A 24,803-nucleotide genomic window follows, 5' to 3' on the forward strand; every position below is an offset into this window, starting at 1 on the left:
AGAATCTCTAATAATTTCTGAGATGGCTTTAAACACATTTCTTCTGCCATTTTATGTATTTATGCAATATGGCATTCTTAGCATGGATGATTATAAACTTAAAATATTGATGGAGCCTGAAAAACACTGAAGACCCTCTTTGTCCCGCAGCTCAGATATTCAGCCAGTATTCCTTATGTAACAAAGTAAACAAGAACACTATCCTAGTAGTATAAAAATCTACTTGGGGATTTAATAAATGGTAAAAATTATATATATAACAAAGAACTGTTCTAAAATACATTTCTCTATGATTTTATCAGTAAATGTCTGATTTATATACTTGTTTTAATATTTGCCCACCCATAATAGTATAAAAATTTCACAGGTGCTAAAGGGTTTAGAGTAGAAAAAGGTTGAATACCCCAGTCTAATGAAGGGTTAACTTAGTGAGATCATGACCTAAGTTTCCCTCTCACTCATCAGTTAGAATTCTTGAGAGTCAAGATGATACAGAAACCATGCACAAGTTTTCCGTGTAGACTCCCCGGTCCTTGTTTAAACCAACACTCCAGAGCTCTGACATTGCTCTTGAAAACCAAGTGACCAAAGATGACGGCCAGAGTCTGTCGGTTGGGAGCTAACCACCCTATAAATAATGCTACGGCCATGTTCTCCGAACTGCTGTCTCCTATAACTGTCGGCATCTCTTCCCGCATCTCCGGTTCTCACACCGGCATCGAGAGGATCATGCTGGGAGCTCGAGGATCAGCCAAGTCCTGACCTCAGATTCTTAGAGCAGAAACAATACCTGGGGGATGGGTAGGGTCATCATGAGACACTCAAAGAGTCCTCTTCAGTAACTTCATAGGTGTGTACCCTCGAGACACCAGAGCGCTTTATGCCTAAGAGTCTTTATTAATCTCCAAGTCTAATATAATACATAGAACAGTACAGTGGAATTAAGCAGAATCCTGCCTCACACTTGGCAAGTTCCCACCAGTTCCACTCCCAGGAGTCGTCGCCAGTTTGCATGACTCATTGGTTCCTTCAAACTGACTTCTCGTAGCTCTGAGAAGGGGCAAACGGTGGACTTAGACCCGCCATCCCTTTAGTGCTCACCCAGTCACCAGGAGTGGGAATAAAAAGCACAGATTCCCTGTAACAAGACCAAGGTGAGCTTCATGTTAATGCAGACCCCAGGATCCCTTCAAAGGGAAGGCAAACCCTTTAGAAGTCCATTCTGCTTGCTGCTTCCTCTCTGGGGCAGCCTGTCCCTGTGTGGGGCTTCTCTGTCCGAAAGTGGTTTTGTGGGATTGACACTTGCTCTCTTTAATTAAACCGTAATTTCACGAACCTAGCATAGCCTTATGACATGATTTGGCAACGCAGTTGAGAGGTGACAAACTGTGCTGTGTTGTGATCTGATTTGCCTTTTCTCTGAAATTATGGCAGTTTAGATACTAAGATAAACAATGTTTAACTGGGCAGGGATCTGTGGCACACGCACCAGGTGATGAATGAGAGGAAAAAAAACTCCTTGCTGATGGACCTAGACGCTACTTCAAACATCACATCACCTAAGACCAGAATGGCAGTGATGGTAACGTAATATGGTGATGTAAGACGTAATTGGAGGCTCCTCCTCCAGGACCCTAAACATAGGGAACTCCCACAGATACCATCTCTTTCCCCATATAATATAAGGCCTCCTCAGGAACAGACCTCATCTACTTCAACTTCAATCCTTGAGCAAAGGATTATCAGTGAGTCATCTCTGTCTATAGTGTGTGTCTTGCAAGCTTTAGACCATGGTTGTGACTAAGCAGGGAACAGAGTGCCAGCCTCAAATGTGGCCTCTTCCAGTGACTCCATCCTTTCAGCTCTGTGGTACCACCACCCCTAAAAGGCTTCTGAGAGATGCATCTGTTCCCTGTGTTAGTAAACCTCTAGCGGTATCCATTTTCTCATCCGACACCCACATTTTCAAGCAGCCCCAAAGCCCAGGCTAGTTCCCCATGAACATCCTCAGGATCCGCTTCTCCCTGGGCCTTCTTGCCATGGTTTCTTAAACCGAGCGTCAGTACTGCCCCTCTACCTGGAAGCAATTTTATTAAAACAGTGTTTGTAGTGTCAGGAAAAGAATTCACTTGGGACAGTCTGAGTTCCCATCAGAAAGGGGTTAGACCAAGCATCGTGGGTGATTTTCCATTAACCGAGAACAAAGATTACAGAGTCAAGAACCTGAAGAAGTCAATTTTTAAAGACCTCTACAAACAAGAGTGAGCTCACAAAACAGGACTGTGAAGTTGGCTCTCTCAGGAAGGTAGGCACAATTAACTTTCATATGCCTGTCAATCAGCTGATTAAAAACATTCCTTTTAGTGGTGATAACATACCTAAAACACTTGATTCACCATATCATACCTAGAACGCTTGATTCACCATGTCATACCTAGAATGTTTGATTCACCATGCTAGTAATTTTCAGGTGGACAGTTGCTCATGTGTGTTCACAAGCTTGTGGTTTCCACACATCATCTATCCACAGGACTACTGTCTTCTTAAAAAGCTGAAACTCAGCCGGGCGTGGTGGCGCACACCTTTAATCCCAGCACTCGGGAGGCAGAGACAGGCAGATGAGTTCGAGGCCAACCTGGTCTACAGAGTGAGTTCCAGGACAGCCAGGGCTAAACAGAGAAACCCTGTCTTGAAAAACCAAAAAAAAAAAAAAAAAAAAAAAAAAAAAAGCTGAAACTCGGTGCCCATGAAGCAAGAACTCCTTTCCTTGAATCCCTCCAGTTCCTTGGACACCCCACTTCTGTCTTCTAGCTCAGTGAATCCAATTGCTCAAAGTACCCACATGCCAATGGAAGCTCACCTTTAATGATAATGACATATTCAGAGATTGGGGTGGGGGAGCTAGAGAGATGGCCTACCTATTAAGAGCACTGGCTGTCCCACTACAGGACCCAAGTTCCATTCCTAGTACCCACAGGGTACCTCACAAGCATCAGTAACTACAGTTCTAGGAGATCCAATACCCTCTCTGGATTCTGCAGGCATTAGACACATGCATGCATGTAGGCAAAACACCTGCATATAAATAATCAAATAAAATAATTAAAAAATTAGAAGAAGCTGGAGTCAAGAATGAAGAGATGGCCCCGTGACTAAAGCACTTATTGCTCCTTCAAAGGCTCCCGGTTCTGTTCCTGGTCTCTACATGAGGACTCATATCATCTGTAACTCCCGTTCCAGGGGATCTGAGGCCTTCTTCTGGTCTCCCTAGGTGCTGCAATGATGTAGTGCATATATACACACACACACAAGCAAACATTCATACACATAAAGTAGAAATAAATGAATCTTTAAAAAAATTATCCGAAGCTTTATCACAAAGACGAAGGAAGAAATCACATTCTCCGAGAGTCAACCTGGGGCTTTAGGTTCATTTCTTTACCCAGGAACCGGATGTGGCTTGACAAGCTCTTACCATTGCCTGAAGGCCCAGACTTTGAATTCTGGTACCTTATCCACTTGGCCGTATTACCCTGCTGCAGCCTGCTCATCTTTCCCTGCCCTGCAGCCATCTTTGACAGTCTCTTTGGAAGGCCCATTGTCCCATGTCTTCAGTTTTTCCTGCAAACAGCATCACCATGCCCCAGGACCCCTCCCTCATGAATAGTACATGTCCTTGGCACACTCATCTCATGTGTGTAGGACAGTCATAGACACTACATACACTCCAACTCTGACTCAGCTGTTTACCCAAAGTATCTGGAGGTGAATATTAAACAAATTCCAAAAGAATTTGAAAATATTTTAATTACTTTATTATTTAAAAATCTTTTGTGTGTGCATAAGCATGTGTGTGCATCTGTGCCAAGTGTGTGTGTGTGTGTGTGTGTGTGTGTGTGTGTTTATGTGTTTGCATCCTCATGCACACGCCAAAGTGTATGGGTACCCACAGAGACCAGAAAAGGGAATCTGGTCCCCTGGGTTGGAGTCACAGGCAATTGTGAACCTCTTGACTTGAATGCTGAGAAATGAACAGGGATCCTCTGGCGGGGCATCAAATACTCTTAACTGTTGGGCCATCCTCCAACCCCATTATTATAGATGTATTTATTTTATGTGCATCTGTATGCACACACCACAGCATGTAGAGTGGTCGGCGATTTGGGAGAGCTGATTTTCTCCTTCCACCAGATACTGGAAGCTCAAACCGCATGTGCCTTTACCCTGAATCATCTCATCAGAACTTAATTTTAAAAAAATGTTTTGTTTTAAAGATTTATTTATTTATTATATAGAGTTCTGCCTGCACATATACCTGTATGCCAGAAGAGGGCACCCGATCCCATGACAGAGTCAGAAGAGGGCACCAGATCCCATGACAGAGTCAGAAGAGGGCACCAGATCCCATAATAGAGTCAGAAGAGGGCACCAGATCCCATGATAGAGTCAGAAGAGGGCACCGGATCCCATGATAGAGTCAGAAGAGGGCACCAGATCCCATGATAGAGTCAGAAGAGGGCACCGGATCCCATGATAGATGGTTATGAGCCACCATGTGGTTCCTAAGAATTGAACTTAGGACCCCTGGAAGAGGAGCCTGTGCTTTTAACCTCTGAGCCATCTCCAGCCCCCTAAGTATTTTTGTTTTTAAAGGAGCTTTAGTACCTTTCAATGATAGCACAAAGCAAAAATGTCTTACATCTACGTGATCATAAAATAAGTACACATGGTGAGGTTGAATTCACATGGAAATATGCACATTTTCCTAGCTTTAACATATTTCCTAGGACAATCACAGATTTTTTTGCTCATTAAAAGCCCAGGCTGCTAGCGCAGAGGCTCACTGCCTTCCTTCCCGGGATCAATTATTAAAGCATTCCTCACCCAGAGTCCTGCTGAATCCTGCTTCCCCATCACTGAGGTCTGGCTACACACAGCCCTGCACCTTGTTGATGACATGCTCTTGAATCCACTCTACAAACCACTGAGTACGATTTACTGGTTAAGTGGGGGATATGTACATCCAAGAAATTTTTATACAAAAGTTGTGAAATTAGTAACAAGCACAGTTTTTTTAAAAAGCTTAAATCTTAAAATAACAACTGAACAAGTGCTGCTTGGGCTATAAAAATACCACGGAACAGGAGGGGAACAGAGTGTGGAGGCGTCGGATCAGGGAGGGGGTGGGGAGAGCAGAGCTTCAGTGGCAGGAGCTGGGCTGTGGAGGCATCTCAGGCCTTCACAAGGCAGCAGGTCCTTTTGATGCCCCAACAAATCCATCCCTGAGATGGTCCACCTGCCAGGCAGGCAATGCTCAAAGGGTCAGACTTACACCTGCCTCAAGAGGGGGTCCAGGGCCATCAGGTGGCAATCCTTCCTCCATCTGCAGCTAGGGACCGTCCCTTCTCAGGATGTGGATTCCAAGTGGCTCTGGTCAGTTCTCATCAGTAAGAGAAGACCCAGGAAACATGATGGGGGACCATCAGCCTTTGGCAGCTCCTCTCTTTACTTCCTGGGGAAGGCATTGACTGTCTGGTGCCCTGCTGGCCGTCTGCCTATCGCAGGATACAAGATCTGAGCAAGCAGCTCAGTGGTAGAACCCTTGCCTAGGATGGGTGAGGCCTTAGGGCCAATACCCAGTACTGCAGAAGAAAGAACCCACAGGCATGAGGGGCCTTTCTGAGCTTTTCCACTGGAGCAAGGCATACAGCCTGTGTCACTCTTCCCTTTACGAGCTTGTCTGCATGGAGCAGGGGTGTGCAGCCAGGGCTGCCCCCTTTCCTTTATGAGCAAGCAGGCTTTGTGCTCTGGAAATGTTACTTTCCCCCATGTCAAGGTCAGAGCCTGTTCTGATGCTGTGCTTCCTGGTGCTGCGCATCACTGTTTTGTGGTGGAGACTCAGATGTGATGGAGCCAGGGAACAGGACACTTCCTCACCCTCTGTATACACACACACACACACACATACACACACACACACACATCGCTCTTTGATTATCATTGTAAATACCAAATGTGTGTGCAACTGTGGGGTGCACATGCACACAGTGTGTACACATGAGCACTTATGTCAGAGACCAGAGGAGGACATCGGTGTCCTGCCCTGTGGCTCTCTGTCTTACTCTTTCGAGGCAGGGTCTCTTGCAGAGCCTTTAGCTAGGCTGGCAGCCAGCATCCTCTACGATGCTCCTGTCTCCGCTCTCCTGGCACTGGCATCACAGGTGTGCACGGTCGTGTACGTGCGGAGGGTTCAAACTCATGCTCTTCCTGCAAACAGGCTCTTAGTCTCAGGGACATCATCCCAGCTGCCCCAGTGATTTCTTTTAAACCTTTCTTTCTTATTCTTCTCCTCAAGATGGTAACAGTGGCCTTCAGTCTTCCTGAGCACTCAGAGTTCAATCAGTGTCAGACTGACTCAATCCATTTCTGGACTGAAATGCAGAGCGGTGAGCTTGAAGCCACCACAAAAGGTAGCAGCTCACAAGGGCTATTGCTGTAGCTCGGAGCTCAAAATAGCTGAACGGCACTCACCAACAATGATGTGTGGGGGCAGCTCCTGCCAGAAATAACTTCTGCAGAAAAAAACCGCTTGGACTCAAACGGTAAGCCTCAAAAGGTGGACTGTAGTCGCTCTTCAGTGACTTCTAAATGCACATCGAAGTCAATGATCGCTTCTGGGTGAGAGGATACTTACAAGGTCAACCAGATAGAAAATGGGCCCCAGAGCAGTGCTTTTGGGGATTAATTCAGAGTTTGAATATATGATAAGAGTCTTGGTTAGAAAGGAAGCCCTCGGAACCTCTGTTTACTAATTAAAGCATTGACAACAATAGCCTTTTTGAATTTATTGCAGAATATGCAAATGAAAACTGATTACAAGCAGCTCAAGGAACAAAGATGTGGCCCAGAATATAAAAATGAGTATGAAAATCTTTTACCATTGCATAGATTACCTTAACACAGGGCTTTAGGGTTAAAAAACGAGCACAGGAAGTATATGGATGAGGTGGGAATACGCTCAACTGCAGGGTGCCTGCCTCACAAGCAGACCTTTGTTATGATACCAAACCCTAAAGGGAAGGGAGGGAAGGAGAAAGGGGGAGGGAGAGAGGGAGGGAGGGGGAGGGGAGAGGGAGATCAAGAAAGGGGTAAGGGGAAGAGAAAGAAGGAGGGGAAGGAGGAGGGGAGGGTGATGGGAAGGGTGATGGGGAGAAGGAGAGGGAGAGAGGGAAGGGAAGGGGAGGAGATGGAGAAAGGGGAGGGTGGAGGGTGGAGGATAGAGGGTAAGGGAAAGGTGGGTAGGGAAGGGTGATGGAGAGAGGGAGAGGAAGAAAGGGGGAGGGGGAGGAGGGAGAAGGGGAGCGGTAATGTGGAGAAGGAGAAGCTGTCAATGCTTAAAATGACCAGGAGCTAAATCTCACACTTTTGGATTTTGGGTAGCAGGTAGCTGTCATTAGGTCTCTCTCTCCTGTCCCTTCCCTTTCTTGGCCCCCAGGCTGAGCCGTCTCCTTTAAAATCCCATGCACCAAGAGGAAGGCTGCAGAGAGAGTTGCATTCATGTCCGTGAACTGACCCTACAGACACAGATTCATGACATCTGTATCAGCAAGGAGATGTGGTTCTCAGAGTCTGTCCGATGACTCTATTTGATGAAAACTGGCTCCTCAGTGAGACTCTGGCTCTGCTCGGCATCTGATGCTCTGGCCCTTCCCCAGCTCGCAGCCCTCCCTACACCCCACGGACTCTGCTACCCCTGAGGATGCTCTGGCCCTTCCCCAGCTCATAGTCCTCCCAACACTCCACAGACTCTGCCACCTCTGAGGATGCTCTAGCCTCCACAGCCTCCACAGTGGCTAGGCCCTCCCCATCCATCATCAGTCAAGACAATGCAGACACGCTTACAGGACAGTTCTAGGGAGGTGCTTTCTCAGTGAAGCATCTTTCTTCCCAAATGACCCTAGCTGGTGTCAAGCTGACAGAACATCAGTCGGCCCAGCTACAACCACACACGCCATGTCTAGCGTTTCCTGTGGGTGGTGGGATCTGAACTCAGGCCCTCACGTTGATGCAGCAAGCATTCGTATTCTCTGAGCTCTCTCTCCAGCCTCTCAGAAGGAATGTTTGATGAAACAGACTCTTCTGATAGATTGGACATTACAGAGAAAAGGAGCAGAAGATTATTTTAAAGCTATCAAAAATATCATTTTTCACACCCTCCAACACATAGTCAAGTGGCAACTGCTTACTGAAATGCAATTCTACGGGAGGACGTCTGCCAATACTACCCCGGGAGAAGCACTCTTACGATCTGACATCTTCCACAATCAGTGTTCAGAAATCTCAAACGACATAACTAAAAATAACATAGAAAACTAGCTCTGTTCCTTCTGAAAAGAAAAGCAAGAAAGCTACTTAAGAATGCCATCTTTTAATTCTTAATTTTTATTGCATTTATTTAATGTGTGTAGTGTGTGACTCTGTGTGTATGTGTGTGTGTCTCTGTGTGTGTCTGTGTGTTCTTGTGTGTCTGTGTGTCTGTGTCTCTGTGTGTGTGTCCATGTGTCTGTGTTTGTGTGTATCTCTGTGTGTGTGTCCATGTGTGTCTGTGTGTATATGTGTCTGTGTCTGTCTGTCTGTGTGTGTCCATGTGTGTTTGTATGTGTGTGTATGTGTCTGTGTGTGTTTCTCTGTGTCCGTGTGTGTGTGTGTGTCTGTATGTGTGTCTGTGTGTCCATGTATGTCTGTGTGTGTATGTGTGTGTCCGTGTGTGTGTGTGTGTATGTGTCTGTGTATGTCTGTATGTGTGTTGTGTCTGTGTGTCCATGTCTGTCTGTGTGTGTCTGTGTGTGTGTCTGTGTGTGTCCATGTGTGTGTGTATGTGTCTGTGTGTGTCTCTGTGTATGTGTTCATGTGTGCATGTCTGTATGTGTCTGTGTGTCTGTGTTTGTGTGTGTGTCTGTATGTATATGCACATCTATGTGTGTCTGTGTGTATGTCTGTGTCTGTGTGCATGTGTTGCGTGGAGATCAGAGTACATCTTTCAGGAGTTGGATCTCTCCTTCTTCCATGAGAGTCCTGAGACTCAGGTTCTCATGCTTCAGGGCAAGTGCCCTTCACATTGGGCTGTCTTACAGGCCCTAAGACACCGTTTTTTAAATGATAAGAACAACATTTTGGCTTCCTTCACTCCTATTAGAAACTCTATTTCAAAATGGATGCCTTTGTCAACCGCAGCCCCACCTCTGTCTTCTATGCCCACTGCTTTTAACAAGGCAGCTGCCTCCTGCCCACACTGATACACATCCTCTTTCTGGTGCTGGCGGGTTATTGTGTTTCCTGGAACATGCATGCCTTATGGGCATCTCTTGTCCTCTCCTTAGCCACACCCATGGACCCCTCAGCCCTCGATTGACTGAGAGAATGTGTCTCTCACTCACCTGCTCCTGCCCCAGTTCCCATCCTGGTTCTACTCATTATCATCTTGCTTCCAGCCAGATGCCCAGTTTTCCTGGGCTTACTGTACCATAGGCAACTATTGTGGTTTGAATGTGAACCATATCTGAACCCTTGCCTGCCAGCTGCTGCTGCTGCGTTTTCTAATACTGTGGGACCTTCAGCAGGTAAAGCCTTGCTGAAGAAGTGAGTTTCTAGAGCCCTGAGGTTGTATAGTCTGGGCCCACTTCCTCTCTGGTCCCTATGGATACTATGCATAGCTGCCTCCTGTTACCTTCCCAGGCTGTGAAGGCCCTTAGCTCTTCTTGTCAGGTACATTTTGGTAACAACAAGAATGAGGACTGGAGTGCCCTTTAACCCTCTATAGCCCAGAACTGCAGCCTGGTCCCTGAGAGAGGCTCTGTAGTTCACAGTGCCACGATGTGAATGTGTCGGGGGGGGGGGGAAGGGGGTCAACATTCTCAGGCTTACTTATGCAAAAGTGAAGTGATTTCTAGTTAAAAACAAAACAAAACAGCAAATCTGCTCTCTGGAACGACAAAGCCTATGTGGACTTTTCCTTTTCCTGGGGGTGGCGGTGAGGGGAGGGGCCTTCTTTACCACCTGTCCCTCCCCGTGCCACAAACACAAAGCCTTGGACTCTCTTTCTTTTCCAGAGAAGGACGGATAAATAAATCTGCTTTTCCGTTCTCCTTTCCATTGTATACAGTCCAGGATCCAGGAGATGGTGCCATCCACCCTGGGTGGGCCCTTCTGGACTCAGGAAATGCAGTCAAGGCCATCCCCCAGAGGCAATTCTCCTGGGGGTTCCAGATCAAGTTTACCCCATCACAATTCTGCCCCTCAGTAGCTCAAAGGCTTCACTTCTGAGCTATAACCTTTCAACCTCTTGTTCCCACAGCCTCAGGACCAGGTTGATGTAAAAGGTATCCATTCTACTCTTGTTTCCCCAGTTGTGAACCTGACGTGCCTGAATTCTTCCCGGCAAGGATGAAGTCACCTTTGTCCTAAACTACATACAGGCTTATCTTTCTCCCCCAAATGGCAGAGGCTCAATTGTCCTTACAGTCTCACAGGGCCATGGTGCGGTCTATATGTTGTTCATCAAAGTGTACTTGTACAAGCTCAGGACAGCCTGCATCTTTTCTGCCTGAGACCTCTTTTTATGCAGCCAGTACCCATATAATGGCACTGGGATGTCCTTGTGGTCGGACAGGAGGGAGTTCTGTGTCCTTGCTGCTCTCTCACAGCCACATTTGGATACCCTGGTCAAGCATGTTCATGTCTTCCCTTTGGCAAGCCATCTCAAACCTAAATTCTGGATCTGACAGGAGGGAACCTTAACTGAGAAAAGCCCCCATTAAGATTCAGACGAAAGGAATTTTCTTAATTAGTGTCTGAATGGAGAGGGCCCAGCCAATCACAGGCAGTGCCACACCTGGGTTGGTGGTCCTGAGTTTTATAAGAAAGCAAGTCTGAGCAAACCATGAGGAGCAAGCCAGTAAGCAGCATCCTTCCATGGCCTCTGTGTCAGCTCCTGCCTCCAGGTTCCTGTCCTGTTCCCATTTTGGTTATGGTGTTTGGTCTCAGCAATAGAGAACCCAAGGCACCAAGTCCTTCCTGTATTTAAACACGGGCAAAAAGTTTTACGGTCTTGACAGATCTTATCAAAACCCCTGAGTTTTGCTGTCTTTCTCGAACTTGGTGTACAATACTAGACACAGCCCGCCCCTGGCTTTGGGGCTGCAGACTTGGCTCAGTGGCCAAGAGTGCTTGCTGCTCTTCCAAAAAGTTTGCTCCCAGCATTCGCATCAGGAATCAGGTGGTTCACAATCACCTGTAACTCCAGCTCCAGGGTATCTGACGCCCTCTTCTGGCCTCCAGGGGTAATGCACACATGTGGCATATGCTCACACAAACATACACAATATAAAAAATACAAAGAAAAGCTAAAATACTTGCTCTGAACAAACTAAGAGGAGGGGAATGCCCGGGGTACAGTTGGCTCCTGCATGATACTGTCAAAGGGTTCCCAAATCTTCATGATCTCTAAGTAAAACCTGCCAGAAGAATGCTTGATGACATTTATACTGTCATAGTTACAAGGTGATGGGGTAAACTACTAACCCACCACAGCTGCCTCATCATTTCAGAGATGAGTCCCCCAGCAACTCCAGCATCTCTCTCTCCAAACTTGCCCAGGGTCACTCCAGGACAACCTTTTTTCTGGCCATTCACTCACAACTGATATTTACTTAATATTTACTTAATTTTTATTTTTTTGGAAAAAGAGCCTCATGTAGTCCAGGCTAGCTTCAAAATCACTATATAGCTGAGGATGACCTTGAATTTGTGACCCCCTGCCTCTACTTCCGGGGTGTAATCCTGGGATTATCAGACAAATAGCACCATGATGCATGTATCCGGCACTTGGGACTGAACCCAGGGCTTTGTAAGTGCTGAGCAAGCACCCTACTAATGGAGCTACAACCCCAGGCCCACAATGTTTTTAGAAATCGGCCCTTATTAATAAGTACAATTATTTGAAAAGGCAAGTGTATCGCAGGGCAATAAATCAAATGACAGGGTCACCTTCCTACATAGAAACAATCTGAGAAAAAATACTGAGAATATTAAAAAGAAATATTAAATTTGAATGGTGATACTACTCTTATGTACTTCAAATGTTATTTCTTTGTTATAAAGAACTTTGGTTTCATGATGTTATATGGGCTGAAAAATAAGGATAATAATTTTCTCACTGTGTAAAAATGTCACGCTGGGAAACATAAGAACCAAACAAACAATGGCTTCCTTTCCCTACTCCCTGACATTTACTGCAATCAAGACTCAGTCTCTTAGATGCAATAATTTAGAAATAATGGGCTATAATTACTATATCATTTAACTATAAACATCTCATTCATCCATATTACAAATATTATGGAGTATATGTACTGTATATTAAAGGGAAAATATGAACACTTATCTTAATCCAGTTTGGAACTTAAAAATGAATATTTTAAAAGATTTGCATTACATTTATTTGATAAGATCACACAGTTATAGGCTACAAAATGTAAAATTTCAAATACTCAGGTCAGGCCTGTAATTTCCGGAGGGGAGGGGGCGCAGATAGCATGAATTCAGCTTCTCACCTGCGGTAAGGGAGCTCATTCCATTCGTGCCTCTGTTGTCCCTGTGTCCTGTCTCCTGCCTTCTCAGGTGTGTCTCAATACCTAGGAGTTTTCCAAGCAGGTATTACAAGCCTGGGCTCAGCTCTGGGCAGGGCTTGGGGGTTACAAGGAACTGTTTCCATGTTTCTGGATTTTGCCAGTTTCCCACTGAGTCACAAACTGGCCCAAGATCTGTGCCCACGTGAACACAGGGCAAAGTCTTAGCTGTAGCAAGGACAGCCCAAAATGTGCCCACCTAAGTCAGCTCCCTCTGCCAGGCAGGTGGTGGCTCTGACAGATCCCTTTGTATGCTTCTTCTTGGAAGTCACTAGCTAGACTCCATCAGAGGGTGCTATGGTAGTAAGCCTGTGCTAAACGCCATTGACAGGCTATTTCACTCAGCACTTACTAATGGATCAATAAGCTATACCCTCCCTGACTTGTTCATTTGTACACTGTGTTGCAGGTTGGCATTGCCCTGGGTAGTCAGCAGTAAACAGTCAGAAGGAATGCTGCCTCCAAGGGGCTTATGAGCTGGGGTTCAGGGAAGCCCTCTGGTCACCCTAGCAGGTAACTTTCTTTTTTCTGTTACCTGTCATTAATCATTCTGTGATGTTGTTCCTGTGATGTGGTAGTTTCAATGACTAACCCTCCCCTCACATTCTATTCATTCTGTGATACTGTTGTAGCGATACATTGTTTCCATTTCCCCCTTCATTGTGTCCGGGTTGTATCCAATGCCTACAGGAGAATCAGAAACCTCAAAACTCCTTCCTGGCATTCACCTCCCTTGGGTATGACCTCGCTGGCATTTATGCAGCTTGATTCTCTGGAAGGAATGACTCTTAAGAACTTCCATCTTTTACATATGAGTTTTAATCCACTTCTACCACATAGTAGATATTTTTGTTTAATACTTTGATATATTAGTTGTCATAATGAGTATTGTTTTTCTTGGATATTTTTAGGGAAATACTCTAGATTCATTTTTTTATATACCAGAAAATTCTAAAACATTTAGGAAACAAAAACATAAACAAAACAAAAACCTGAAGACTAAGAGAACCAATCTCTTGGCCAAATCTGTTTTGAGTGACTTTTGGAACTTAGCTTAAAATGCCAGTTCCTCTCTCTGACCCCAACAACAGCCATCTCTCATATTATGATTTTCTTGGTTCTCATGCAAGATGTCCAGTGTCCTCTTTCTCTCTTCTTTCAAGACCATTGTTTTAAGTAAAAACCATTCATCTTTTCTTTTCTCTGCCATAGGAATCTTAGTCCTTTCTAATCACAGAAAACATCCTTGGCCACACTCAATAAATAAAGCTCTGCAGATATAGTGTGTGCATGTGTGCAACTGTCCACGTGTGCAAGTGTACATGTGTGTATTGTGTGCAAGACAGCAGGGCATCAGAAGGGGAGGACATGGCAGGAAGGGTAGGGCATGACAATCAGCACTGAACTGGCTTTTGACAAAAGCTTCTTCTGCATGTGCTCTGGCCCCAAATCTCCCACCGCAAGACACTGGCTCACAAGCTGTCTGACCAGCACAGGACTCCAGCTGTAACCGGAAAACATAAGCCATGTGTAAGGGACTCTGCAGTCAGGGGCAGGTAGGTAAGGAAGACAACAGCTGTCCTGAGCTGGGCACCGTGGCCACCTACAGACCCTCATTCCGATCTGACAGGTTGGAGGGGCATCTCTGTGGAGGGTCAAAACCTATCAAAATGGCGGCCAATGGAAAAATGGCCCTGCTTGTATAGGATATTTGTTTGTTTCTATCAATCTAAAATTGCTCTTTAAAAATGCAGCCTTTTAATTGAAAACAGAAAAGAGGTGGGAAGGAGAGATGGTTTAGTGGTTTCTCTTCCAGAGGACCTGAGTTCAAAACCCAGTACCCTCGGTGGTGGCTCACAACAGTCTGTAACTCCAGTTCCGGGGATCCAGCGCCCTCTCCTGGACTCTGTGGGTACTGCATGCATGTGGTGTGCAGACAAATATCCAGGCAAAACACCCATATGCACAAAATAATTTTTAAATTTTAAGAAAAAGAAAGGAAGGTGTGAAGAGGTAGAAGACAGGCCCTGGTCAATGAGAAGCTCACTGGACTGGAGATGGCCTGAGGTGACTGTCGCTTGCTCCACCATTTACACTGTAACCTCCCTCCATTTCTTTAGATACATAGTAAAATCTGCTAAAAACAAACAGCAGCAAAACTCTGAGCTGCCTGGGGCCAGTGGTGTCAGGGAAACAGAGGACGAGTGCAAACCAATGTGGGGCGAAGCAACTCTTAACCTTCCTACAGGGAGTCTAAGAATTTGGAGTGAGATAGAGCAAGCACAAGAGTGCAAGCCTCAAGGAAATCTGTGGAATTGCGCTGTCCAAGATGGCAACCACCATCCACAGGTGGCCATTGAGCACTCACAATAGGACAGTCCAAATTGACATGTGTTGAGCTAGAGAGGGAGAAAAAAAAGCCAGACATCTCAAATGTTATGCTAATTAAAATAGTATTTTGACACATGCCACAAAATGAACTACATTATGAAAATTAAATGGTCTTGTCCCTTTTCGCCTTTCTAACACAGCTATTAGAATATTTTGAGCCACACACGTGGCTTTGAATACTGATCTCTAGAATTTCGGGGAAGCCATGGATCCCCTATAGGGTTTCCCTACATAGGATCCCTCTTATGGGAACTTCAACCACCTCCAGTAGTAAAAGATTAACCTTGAGGGCTGGGACACAAGACAGTCACACTGGCAGACTCCCTGCAGGAAGACAGAAGCTAACAGGAGTAGATGACTTTCTTTGCTTTAGCAGCTTTTTGTTAAATTGCCAGGTTCCTAAGACACAGCACATGCTCTAATGCAGGAGTCAGCGGGGGGGGGGGTACGGCGCTTCAGGAATGCGCTTACAGCACGAAACAAGGTACACATCTCCAACATAAAGAAGCTAAACTCTGTCATTGGATTTAACCCAAAATATAAGAAAAGCAAGGGATCGCCAGAGGACAGGGCACTGTCTCTCTGAATCTCTCCAAGTTCACTACAGTCATCAGACAGATGAGTGGCTGCTGTCACTCACAGGCTATATCTATTTCATGTCTCATCTATTTCGTGATCCAGGTGTCTGGAAATTCATGAGCAAAAAGCTGAATCACAAAAATACTGACACCAGGTTACCCAAATCGTGTAGAACCATAAACCAGTCCCCCGACATGCTGTGTGGAGCCGGTGTATGGGCCCAGCCCCTCTAGATTCGGCACTGTGTATCTATGGTTACCAGTATAAGACCCATGCAAACTTCAGATCTGAGGTGATTTATAGCACACAGTCTGGTATGTTTGTTTGTCCTGGGTCACAGACACACACATGACTTGCCTGAGACCACACTGCCTATGTGCTCTATGTTCTAGGGAACACTCTGCACCCTGGGAATGACCCATGCTTCCTGAGGACCTGTGTGCGCTGTCTGAACACTCCAGCTGGCTACACTTATTCCGAAGGGCTTTTTAAAAAAGAAGGATCAAATGATCCCTGTATATCATATGTAAACTACATGTATACTATGTACATATATATTATATATATTTATACACATATATTACATATATTATATATACATATTATATATATGAAGGGGGTGGATCTGATGCTAAGGCAAGACCATGAAGTTCCTTCCTGTGGCAAGAGCATTTACATTCTAGGCATTTAACAGAGCTCTATATTAATGTAGTTGTACTGGATAGCTTTGTGTCAACTTGACACAGCTGGAGTTATCACAGAGAAAGGCGCTTCAGTTGGGAAAATGCCTCCATGAGATCCAGATGTAAGGCATTTTCTCAATTAGTGATCAAGGGGGGAGGTTCCCTTGTGGGTGGTGCCATCTCTGGGCTGGTAGTCTTGGGTTCTATAAGAGAGTGGACTGAGCAAGCCAGTAAAGAACATCCCTCCATGGCTTCTGCATCAGCTCCTGCTCCCTGACCCGCTTGAGTTCCAGTCCTGCATCCTTTGGTGATCAACAGCAGTATGGAAATGTAAGCCAAATAAACCCTTTCCTCCCCAACTTGCTTCTTGGTCATGACGTTTGTGCAGGAATAGAAACCCTGACTAAGACAGTAGTCTTCAGCCAGCTGTTGCATGTACTCAGCACAGAGCTTAGGGATGGAGCTAGCTCCGCCCACTCTTCCTCCTGTCTCTCCTTCTAGCTTCTCTCCTGGAAAGTTTACAATGGGAGAAGCAACTGACAGCATCCAGGAAAGCACCCTCCTCTTTCACACACCTGATGCTTGCCTGGTGCTCATCAACCACCCAGGAGCCTCTGGGTCTTGGACAAGTGGCTTGGGTAGCAGTGGAGAGTCTATACCTAGGCTGCCTGGTGTCCAAGGAGAAGAGCACAGGGCAGTGCAGAGCGTAGCCAGGGAGCAGGCTTGGAGGCTGCGCTCCTCCCCCTACACTGCACATATGCACATCCTAAGCACCGAGACACTTCCAGAACTCCAGTGACCTGTTTCTCCAAACACACACCAAGGGCTCTCCTCTTCCGCTTTCCCTGAAGCACACGGACACGGTATTCCAGTGAGTCCAGACTAACTAGCCAGCCTTCATGAGCTGCAGGACATGGCCTTGAAAGTTGGTCTCATGTGGATGGGAGCTGCTTTTCTGAATGGAGGGTCGACGTGTGTGAGCACACATACACACACAGTGACTTAGCATCGACCTTTTATTTAAAAAGGTTTTTGTGTTTATGTGTATGAATGTTTGTCTTCACCTGTGGATATGAAGCATATACATGATATGTTCATATGTGTCATATCTTGTGGAACTGGAGCTGAAGATGGTGGTTAGAGGCATCACATGGGTGCTGGGAACCGACCTGGGTCCTCTGCAAGAACAGTAAATGCTCCTGACCACTGTGCCATCTCTCCAGCCCCGTGCACCTCATGTTAAAAGTCCTTCTATAGATAGGTGATAGCAGTTATTTTACTAGGAATCTCTTCCTTCACAGAGGAAAAAAATAGGAAACATGAAATTTCAAAACTCAATTTTCAATGTATTTCTATAAAGCTGCTCTCCCAAGGATCTGCTGTCCCCCTAAAGTCAAATCTACTCCTAAACTAGAGGTAAACGGGTTAAGGACTTGTTAAAGCATTCAGACATCACCCGAGGGACTGGCGTGACATTCAGAGACCGGGTACTGACAGCTACACACCCCTGAGCACTGACAGACAGCTACACACCCCTGAGCACTGACAGACAGCTACACACCCCTGAGCACTGACAGACAGCTACACACCCCTGAGCAGGCGCTGGAGGTACTGTACCTTTGCAGGTGAAGCATTTGATATGGAAATGCTTGGTCTGCACCCGAAGCACTTCGCCCTTGCATGGCTCCCCGCATTTATGACAGTGAATGACAGGCTTCTCCGAAGAGTGGTGAGGGTCCTGAGGATGGGCCACTGGAAAGAAACAGCAAATGACCTGGTTGAGAAGGGAGTATTACTACCAAACTGTCTGAACAAGGATGTGTGACTATTCCTACCACGCAGCGGCAGAGGAGCCACTCGGCTGTGGGAAAACTCGGCTACTTAAGATCAAAGTTCACCATAACCAGACAGCCCCTGGGCTTGGCACAATGGGAGAGACTCCCATCATTAGCTGGGGACTTCTTCTCTGACCTTGTCTGGGGAATTCTAAGTCAACCCTCCCCCACGCCTCTACCTGAGGAATGCCACGTAGCCTCAGCTAGATTACAGGATCAATTTCCTTTCTCCTGATAAAACCCGTTCAGCTAGTACCTGAGATTCCTAAAATGCTTCCCCATGCTAATAAGGCCTCTTGATGCCTTAAGCCTTCAGCCAATGACTTTTGCTCATCCTTGAGGTTCTGACCCTCAGCCCCCAAAACTTTATAAGCCTTGAATCACTCTAAGTAAAGTTGATATGCCTCCTGATAGCTGGCAACTTATGAACACTGCGACCTCCCCAACCACCCTCGTGAACCTTATCAATAAACGATCCATGAGAGTGGGGAGGAGCACACTCGGCCATTCAGCGAGCATGAGCCGGACATACATACCCCACCCCACAATGTTGGATCCACAGATGTGTGGGTCAGCAGCACCTGTAACAGTCCACTGGGGGCAAATAGGCTGGCTCGTTAGGACCATCCTATCTCTGCTCTTCACTTCAACTTTTCAAGGACTGTATACTGGGTCATTACAATCTTGTTTCGCTTAGTGATTTGCAATCAGCAATTGTGGCATCTTTTTGATGACTTAGCACATTCCAGCAAGAGTTCACTGTAAATCAATGGCTCCTTACAGGTGGAGACCATTTCTTACAGTTTGCTTAGCTTCTCCCCTAACTGTATTTCACATCCCAGCTCCCCCTTCAGAGCAGAATGCTCAGGCATTGGTAACTACTTAGGCTGGGTGGGACAGTGTCTTACTGCCACCATCAGAGAACATTTTTCATTTAATTTGGGGACTTGTCCAATCTACTGGAGGCCCGTTATGAGAGTCTCATGGTACACACAGATCCTCACATACACTACGAGCAAACAATTTAAAAATAATAACAATCTGGGAAGCCTGGGTCCCTCTGCCCATGACCTGCTTCCTTGCCTGCCCGTCAAAGAAGACTGGACTAGGTTGAGTGTATGGGGGGCTTACAGAGATCCTTTCTGATGCAGCGGCATGGATTTCAGAAAGTCAAGGTTAATCTGGCTGTCCTGGTCTCAGAGTAGGGTGCACAGCCTGATCTGTGTGGGGGTGGAAGGCAGGCAGTGTGGCAACACCTGGTTTCAGCCAACCGCAAGGGTTGTGCCTCTGCAGTTTGCCTTGGCCTTAGAGTGTCAATCGGATATCAATGCTAGCAACGCAACTTCCTGGTCCAGTGAAGAGCCTTAGAATCCATATGGCTTGTTACGGCATCTACACTTGATCCAACACAAAGACCAATGACAGTTTTAAAAGTTTGTCAAACTTGCTCCACTATGTTCATAGCAGCCTTATTTATCATAGCCAGAAGCTGGAAAGAACCCAGATGTCCCTCAATAGAGGAATGGATACAGAAACTGTGGTACATTTACACAATGGAGTACTACTCAGCCATTAAAAACAATGAATTTATGAAATTCTTGGGCAAATGGATGTATTTGGAGGATATCATCCTTAGTGAGGTAACCCAATCACAAAAGAAGTCACTAGATATGTACTCACTGATAAGCGGATATTAGCCCAGAAACTTGGAATATCCAAGACACATTATGGAAAACAGAAGAAAATCAAGAAGGATGACCATTTGTGGATACTTCATTCCTCCTTAGAATAAGGAACATAACTCTCATGAAAGGTTATAGGTACAGAGACAAAATTTAGAGCTAAGATGAAAGGATGGACTATCCAGAGAGTACCCCATTCAGGAGTCCATCCCATCATCAGCCACCAAACCTAGATACTAATGCTCATGCCAGCAAGATACTGCTGAAGGGACCCTGATATTGCGGCCTCTTGTGAGGCTATGCCAGTGCCTGGTAAACACCGAAATGGATGCTCACAGCCAGCTATTGGATGGAACACAGGGTCCCCAATGGAGGAACTAGAGAAAGTACCCAAGTACCTGAAGGGGGCTGCAACCCTGTAGGTGGAACAACAACAGGAACTAACCAGTACCCCCGGGGTTTGTGTTTCTGGCTGCATATGTAGCAGAAGATGACCTAATCGGCCATCAGTGGGAATAGAGGCTCCTTGGTCTTCCAAACTATATATGACCTAGCACAAGGCAAGGCCTGGGCCAAGTAGTGGGAGTGGGTGGGTAGGGGAACAGAGGTGGGGGGAGGGGTATGGGAAACTTTCGGGATAGCATTTGAAATGTAAATAAAAAAAAAAAAAAAAAAAAAANAAAAAAAAAAAAAAAAAAAAAAAGTTTGTCAAGAAGGAAAACTTCCCTGGGCAGCTAACATGAGACTGCCGAGTCCCAATGCAGAAAGGACATTGGAGCCAGAAGCTGACTGTGTGCTGCGGCATGCATAAATCACACATTGTTCTGCAAAGAATTTCCCCCACCCCCAATCTCATTTTGCTGGGAAGGGTTTGGGCAAGATAGTGCAAACAACTAGTTTCTGATCCCATTTTCTAAAGAACAAGGTCCTTGTGAGGTTTTGATTGGGAGCAGGAGTGGTTTCAAGCTACACATGTGACCCGTATCCCTAGAGGCAGCTGTTGCCTGGAACCCAAGAATGCCTAGAAGCAGGGAAGCCAACATCACAAGCCACCTGCATTCCTTTATCCATCATATAAGATCTCTCTTGAAAACCTATATTTACCTCCAAATCCATATTTTCTACAGGAATTGGGGTGGGGGTGTACATGCTACCGAGATCTCCGAGAACAATGTGCAACCATGCCAAGAATCTATTCACATGGGCACCAAGAGGAAGGTTCTCTCAGTAACATTTGCTCAGTCTCTTCCAGTTAATGAGAAGAGTTATCACCACTGGGTGCCTTTCTAATACCAGGCACGGTTCTTACACGTAAGTCATTTATTCCCGTTGAACCACCCTTGCCTGGCAGTGGGGTGAGCAGTAGTGTTCCTGCTTGGTGGATGAGAGAATCGGGCTTCGGAGATGCTGAGCACCCATTCAGAGCAGCAGCTAGCATGAGTGCAGAGGCTCACACCAAGGCCCTTCTGCACCTGCTACAATCTTCCCAGACCGTTAGAGTAAGGCAGGAAATCATTGTAAGATATTTAGTTAGCCAATTTTACATGCAGTTCCACAAGTAACAACTAGGGTTTGGCTTTTAGAGACAACACTGACAGTTTATGTATATGTCAGTATATGACATACATTTATGATACATGTAGGGATAGCATATGTGTATGTCAGTGTATGACATACATTTATGTCACATGTATAACAGTGTATGTGTATGTCAATGTATGGTATACATTTATGACACATAAGACAGCATATGTGTATGTCAGTGTATGACATACATTTATGACACATGTATGACAGTATATGTCAGTGTATGACATACATTTATGACACATGCATGACAGTGTGTATATATATATATATGTCAGTATATGACATATATTTATGACATGTGTATGTCAGTGTATGACATACATTTATGACATGTAAGACAGTGCATGTCTCTAGTGGGCCCAGGATCCTGTCTATCACTGAGGTAACTGTGCCAACCCTAGAATTATAAATCCTTGTGTCTTTATTTAATTAAAAAATCTCCAATATTTGCCCAGGTGTAGGGGTCAGTAATATCCTTCTAATAAATTCCTCAAGCAATTCTTACACATATTCCAGATGAAGAACTTTAGCATTTTTTTTCTGAAAAATGATTTTACTTTTATTTTTAATTACGTGTGTAAGTATGAGGGTGAAGTGTGTATGTATGTATGTATGTATGTGAGTGAAGTGTCCATGTAGGCCAGGAGAGAAGAATGGCTCCCTGGAGCATTACAGGTGGTTGTGAGATGTACCACATGGTTACTGGGAACCCAAACTCAGGTCCTCTCCAAGACTGATGTGGGTCTTAACCACTGAGCCGTCATGGCCCGACTGTCAGCATTCTCGTTAAGTAAGCCGCTAAAACCAGTCAGGAATTACAGTACAACATCAGAGCTGCATTCGCTCAGTCGCTCACTTTTGCTAATTTCCACGCTGATGAGTCTACCAGAGCCTGGGTGTTCTCTGTTTCTTCTAATGATGGGGAAACTGAGGAATAAAGAGCTCACATTCCTGTCATGTGCCCTTTGCCCAAGGCTTCTTAACTCTTCCCACTGTTTCTAGTGTTCAGTGATTTACCCTGGAAGGCATGTGCATGTGTGTTTGCATGCATGTGCATGTGTGTGCATGTGCGTGTGTGCGTGTGTGCAGAAGCCATGAAAATCTTCCATGGCTTGTTCATCTTAAGGAGAAGTGCAGGGAACTGTGAAATAGAACACTCCAGGCAGGAAAGATCCTGGACCTGTGTCAGGACTCAGTTATGTTACATGTACTCTGGATCATATGACATACTGAGAGACATCCATGTCAGTCTTCCTCAGCCTTTGCAGTGGGAGCTGTGTACAGGAGGTGGGGGCATAGTCTTCCCCAGGTGAGAGCAGTACCAAGTGGTCAGCCATAGAATAAATCACACTAAATGGACTGAGCAGGCTATATTTATATGTTTATATATAAGCAACAATAACAAAGAGAAAGAGATTAGAATGAAAGAGAGGGGGGAAATAATTATAAATCTTACAAAAATTAAAATTAAAAACACCAAGAAACACGGGCCTTATTAAGTCTGTTAGAAACACTGTCTGGATTATTATAACAAATGAATTGTACTTACATATCAATAATGAGGGAAACTTGGTATTATTTCTCCTTAAGATGTTTAAAACAACAAGACAACTACAGAGAAACCCCACTAGCTCTCCAGTTCACAATGTGACAAGTTCAAGGTTCTCTGCTGGCATCAGGAATGTCAGTGACACTAGCCTCTGTCTCTAAAATGGAGCTCCATCAGCTGAGGACTTGTCCTGCTGCGGGGTTTGTACACAGGGGGTCTCCACTCCAGAGGACAAGCACTTGAATGTTGTGTAGTGGGATTAGCACACAGATCTCTCCTGAGCTGAACACGAGGGCCACTTCCTGACCCCAGGCAGTATTTCCCCCCACGGTACCCTGTTTAAATAGGCTCTTGCCTGTCCCACCTCTCCAAATCCAACCTGACTGACAAGGTCCAGCCCAGGACACCTCAGGTTCTGACACAGGTCTGAGTTTCTGAGATGGCTTGGAGTGGTCAAAGGTTTCCTTTCCTATATCTTTGTTGACCAATTCTGCTCAAAAACTGCAAAAGCGGGGGAGGCTTTATTGGGGATCCTGGGAACTGTAATTTGAGACACATTTATTCAGCTAGTGATGAATCAGCATTCAGGAGGCAAGAGTATTTCACAGTATCTTTACAGTACTGAAAATTCTTTTGTGAGGAAACTTCTGTCAGATTTAAGGGCAGGTACTGTACAGCTAGGGTCATGTGACCCACAGAACACAGAGAATACATAAAGGTAGTAAGACAGGATTCCAGTAACCTCTTGGAATGTGTGTTGACTCTTTTGGCCATTTGCTCTTACTGCTGTCAAAGGGGAGTAAGCAGCTGGCATTCCCAGCTACAACTGGATTCACAGCTGGAATGATGCACAAGTCCAGCCATCTGGTGGCTTCTCCATCTCATTTGTATGTGTGCATACATATGTGTGTGGCGTGTGCAAGATGGTGGCTTGCACTTGTAACCAGAATGGGAGAACTGGGGCCAGGAGGATCCCTGTGAATTCCAGGTCAAAATCAGAGACCCTGTCTCTAAAAGAGGTGGGACAGTTTCTGAGGAACATGTGACAACTGAGAATGCCCTTTGAACTCCACACATCTGCACACACATGCACATGTACCCCCAGGAACACACACACACACACACACACAAACATAAGTAAATCACTATTACAGATGATATTTACTGAACACATAATGTGCTCCAGACCTTGTACTGTCCTGGTGTGCCAATCACAGATAGACCTTCCCCACACATGCCACGTGGGGTACTGTTCCAAACTCTTGTTTACAGAATACAGGGATTACAGGAAACCCAAATGAGAAGAAGTGAACACCTTGCCCAAGATCCCACATCTATAACAGTCTGCTCTAAGGCTCAGACTTGGAAACTGCAGGAGGCTGGGATTTCCACAGGAAAATGTGATTCAGCACACGCTGGAGGAAACAGAGCTAGTGTGGCCAGCAGGCAGGTGCTCTAGATTCCTATTAGCCAGCTCGGAAGAGGCGAACACCCGGCTGCATCGTCACTGGAGAGGGATGCCAGCTAGTAAACAGATAAGTAAGCAAATGGGGAAAACTCATGGAATACAAGAGCTTTGGAAGGAGCTATGTGAAAAAAAGAGTCTGCAAAGGTGAGTCTGTGAGGAAGAGCTGCCTGCCCCACACAGGCAGGATCGGAGTCTTTCTCAGGGTCAGACTGCCTGCATTACTATAGGAGGGGACTTTGCATGGTGACAATGACTCTACGAATTGTGGGAATGGCTCAGTGGATAAGAATCATAGCTGCACAAGGATGAAGACCTGAGTTTGGATCCACACTAAAACCTG

At 45.6% G+C, this 24,803-nt stretch overlaps 1 protein-coding gene across 24 annotated transcripts in view; it reads right to left on the bottom strand.

Annotated features, from left to right (window-relative positions):
• The window catches only part of Ablim1 (actin binding LIM protein 1), a 277,019-nt gene that overhangs the window by 118,846 nt on the left and 133,370 nt on the right, over positions 1-24,803 (bottom strand). For all 24 annotated transcript variants that reach the window (XM_029543461.1, XM_029543524.1, XM_029543457.1 and 21 more), the window contains exon 2: positions 17,957-18,091. In XM_029543461.1, the coding sequence (XP_029399321.1) occupies positions 17,957-18,091 (135 nt within the window). The remainder of the gene's footprint in view (positions 1-17,956; positions 18,092-24,803) is intronic.

This window comes from Mus pahari, chromosome 1 (genome assembly GCF_900095145.1).
Source record: "Mus pahari chromosome 1, PAHARI_EIJ_v1.1, whole genome shotgun sequence".
NCBI lineage: Eukaryota > Metazoa > Chordata > Mammalia > Rodentia > Muridae > Mus > Mus pahari.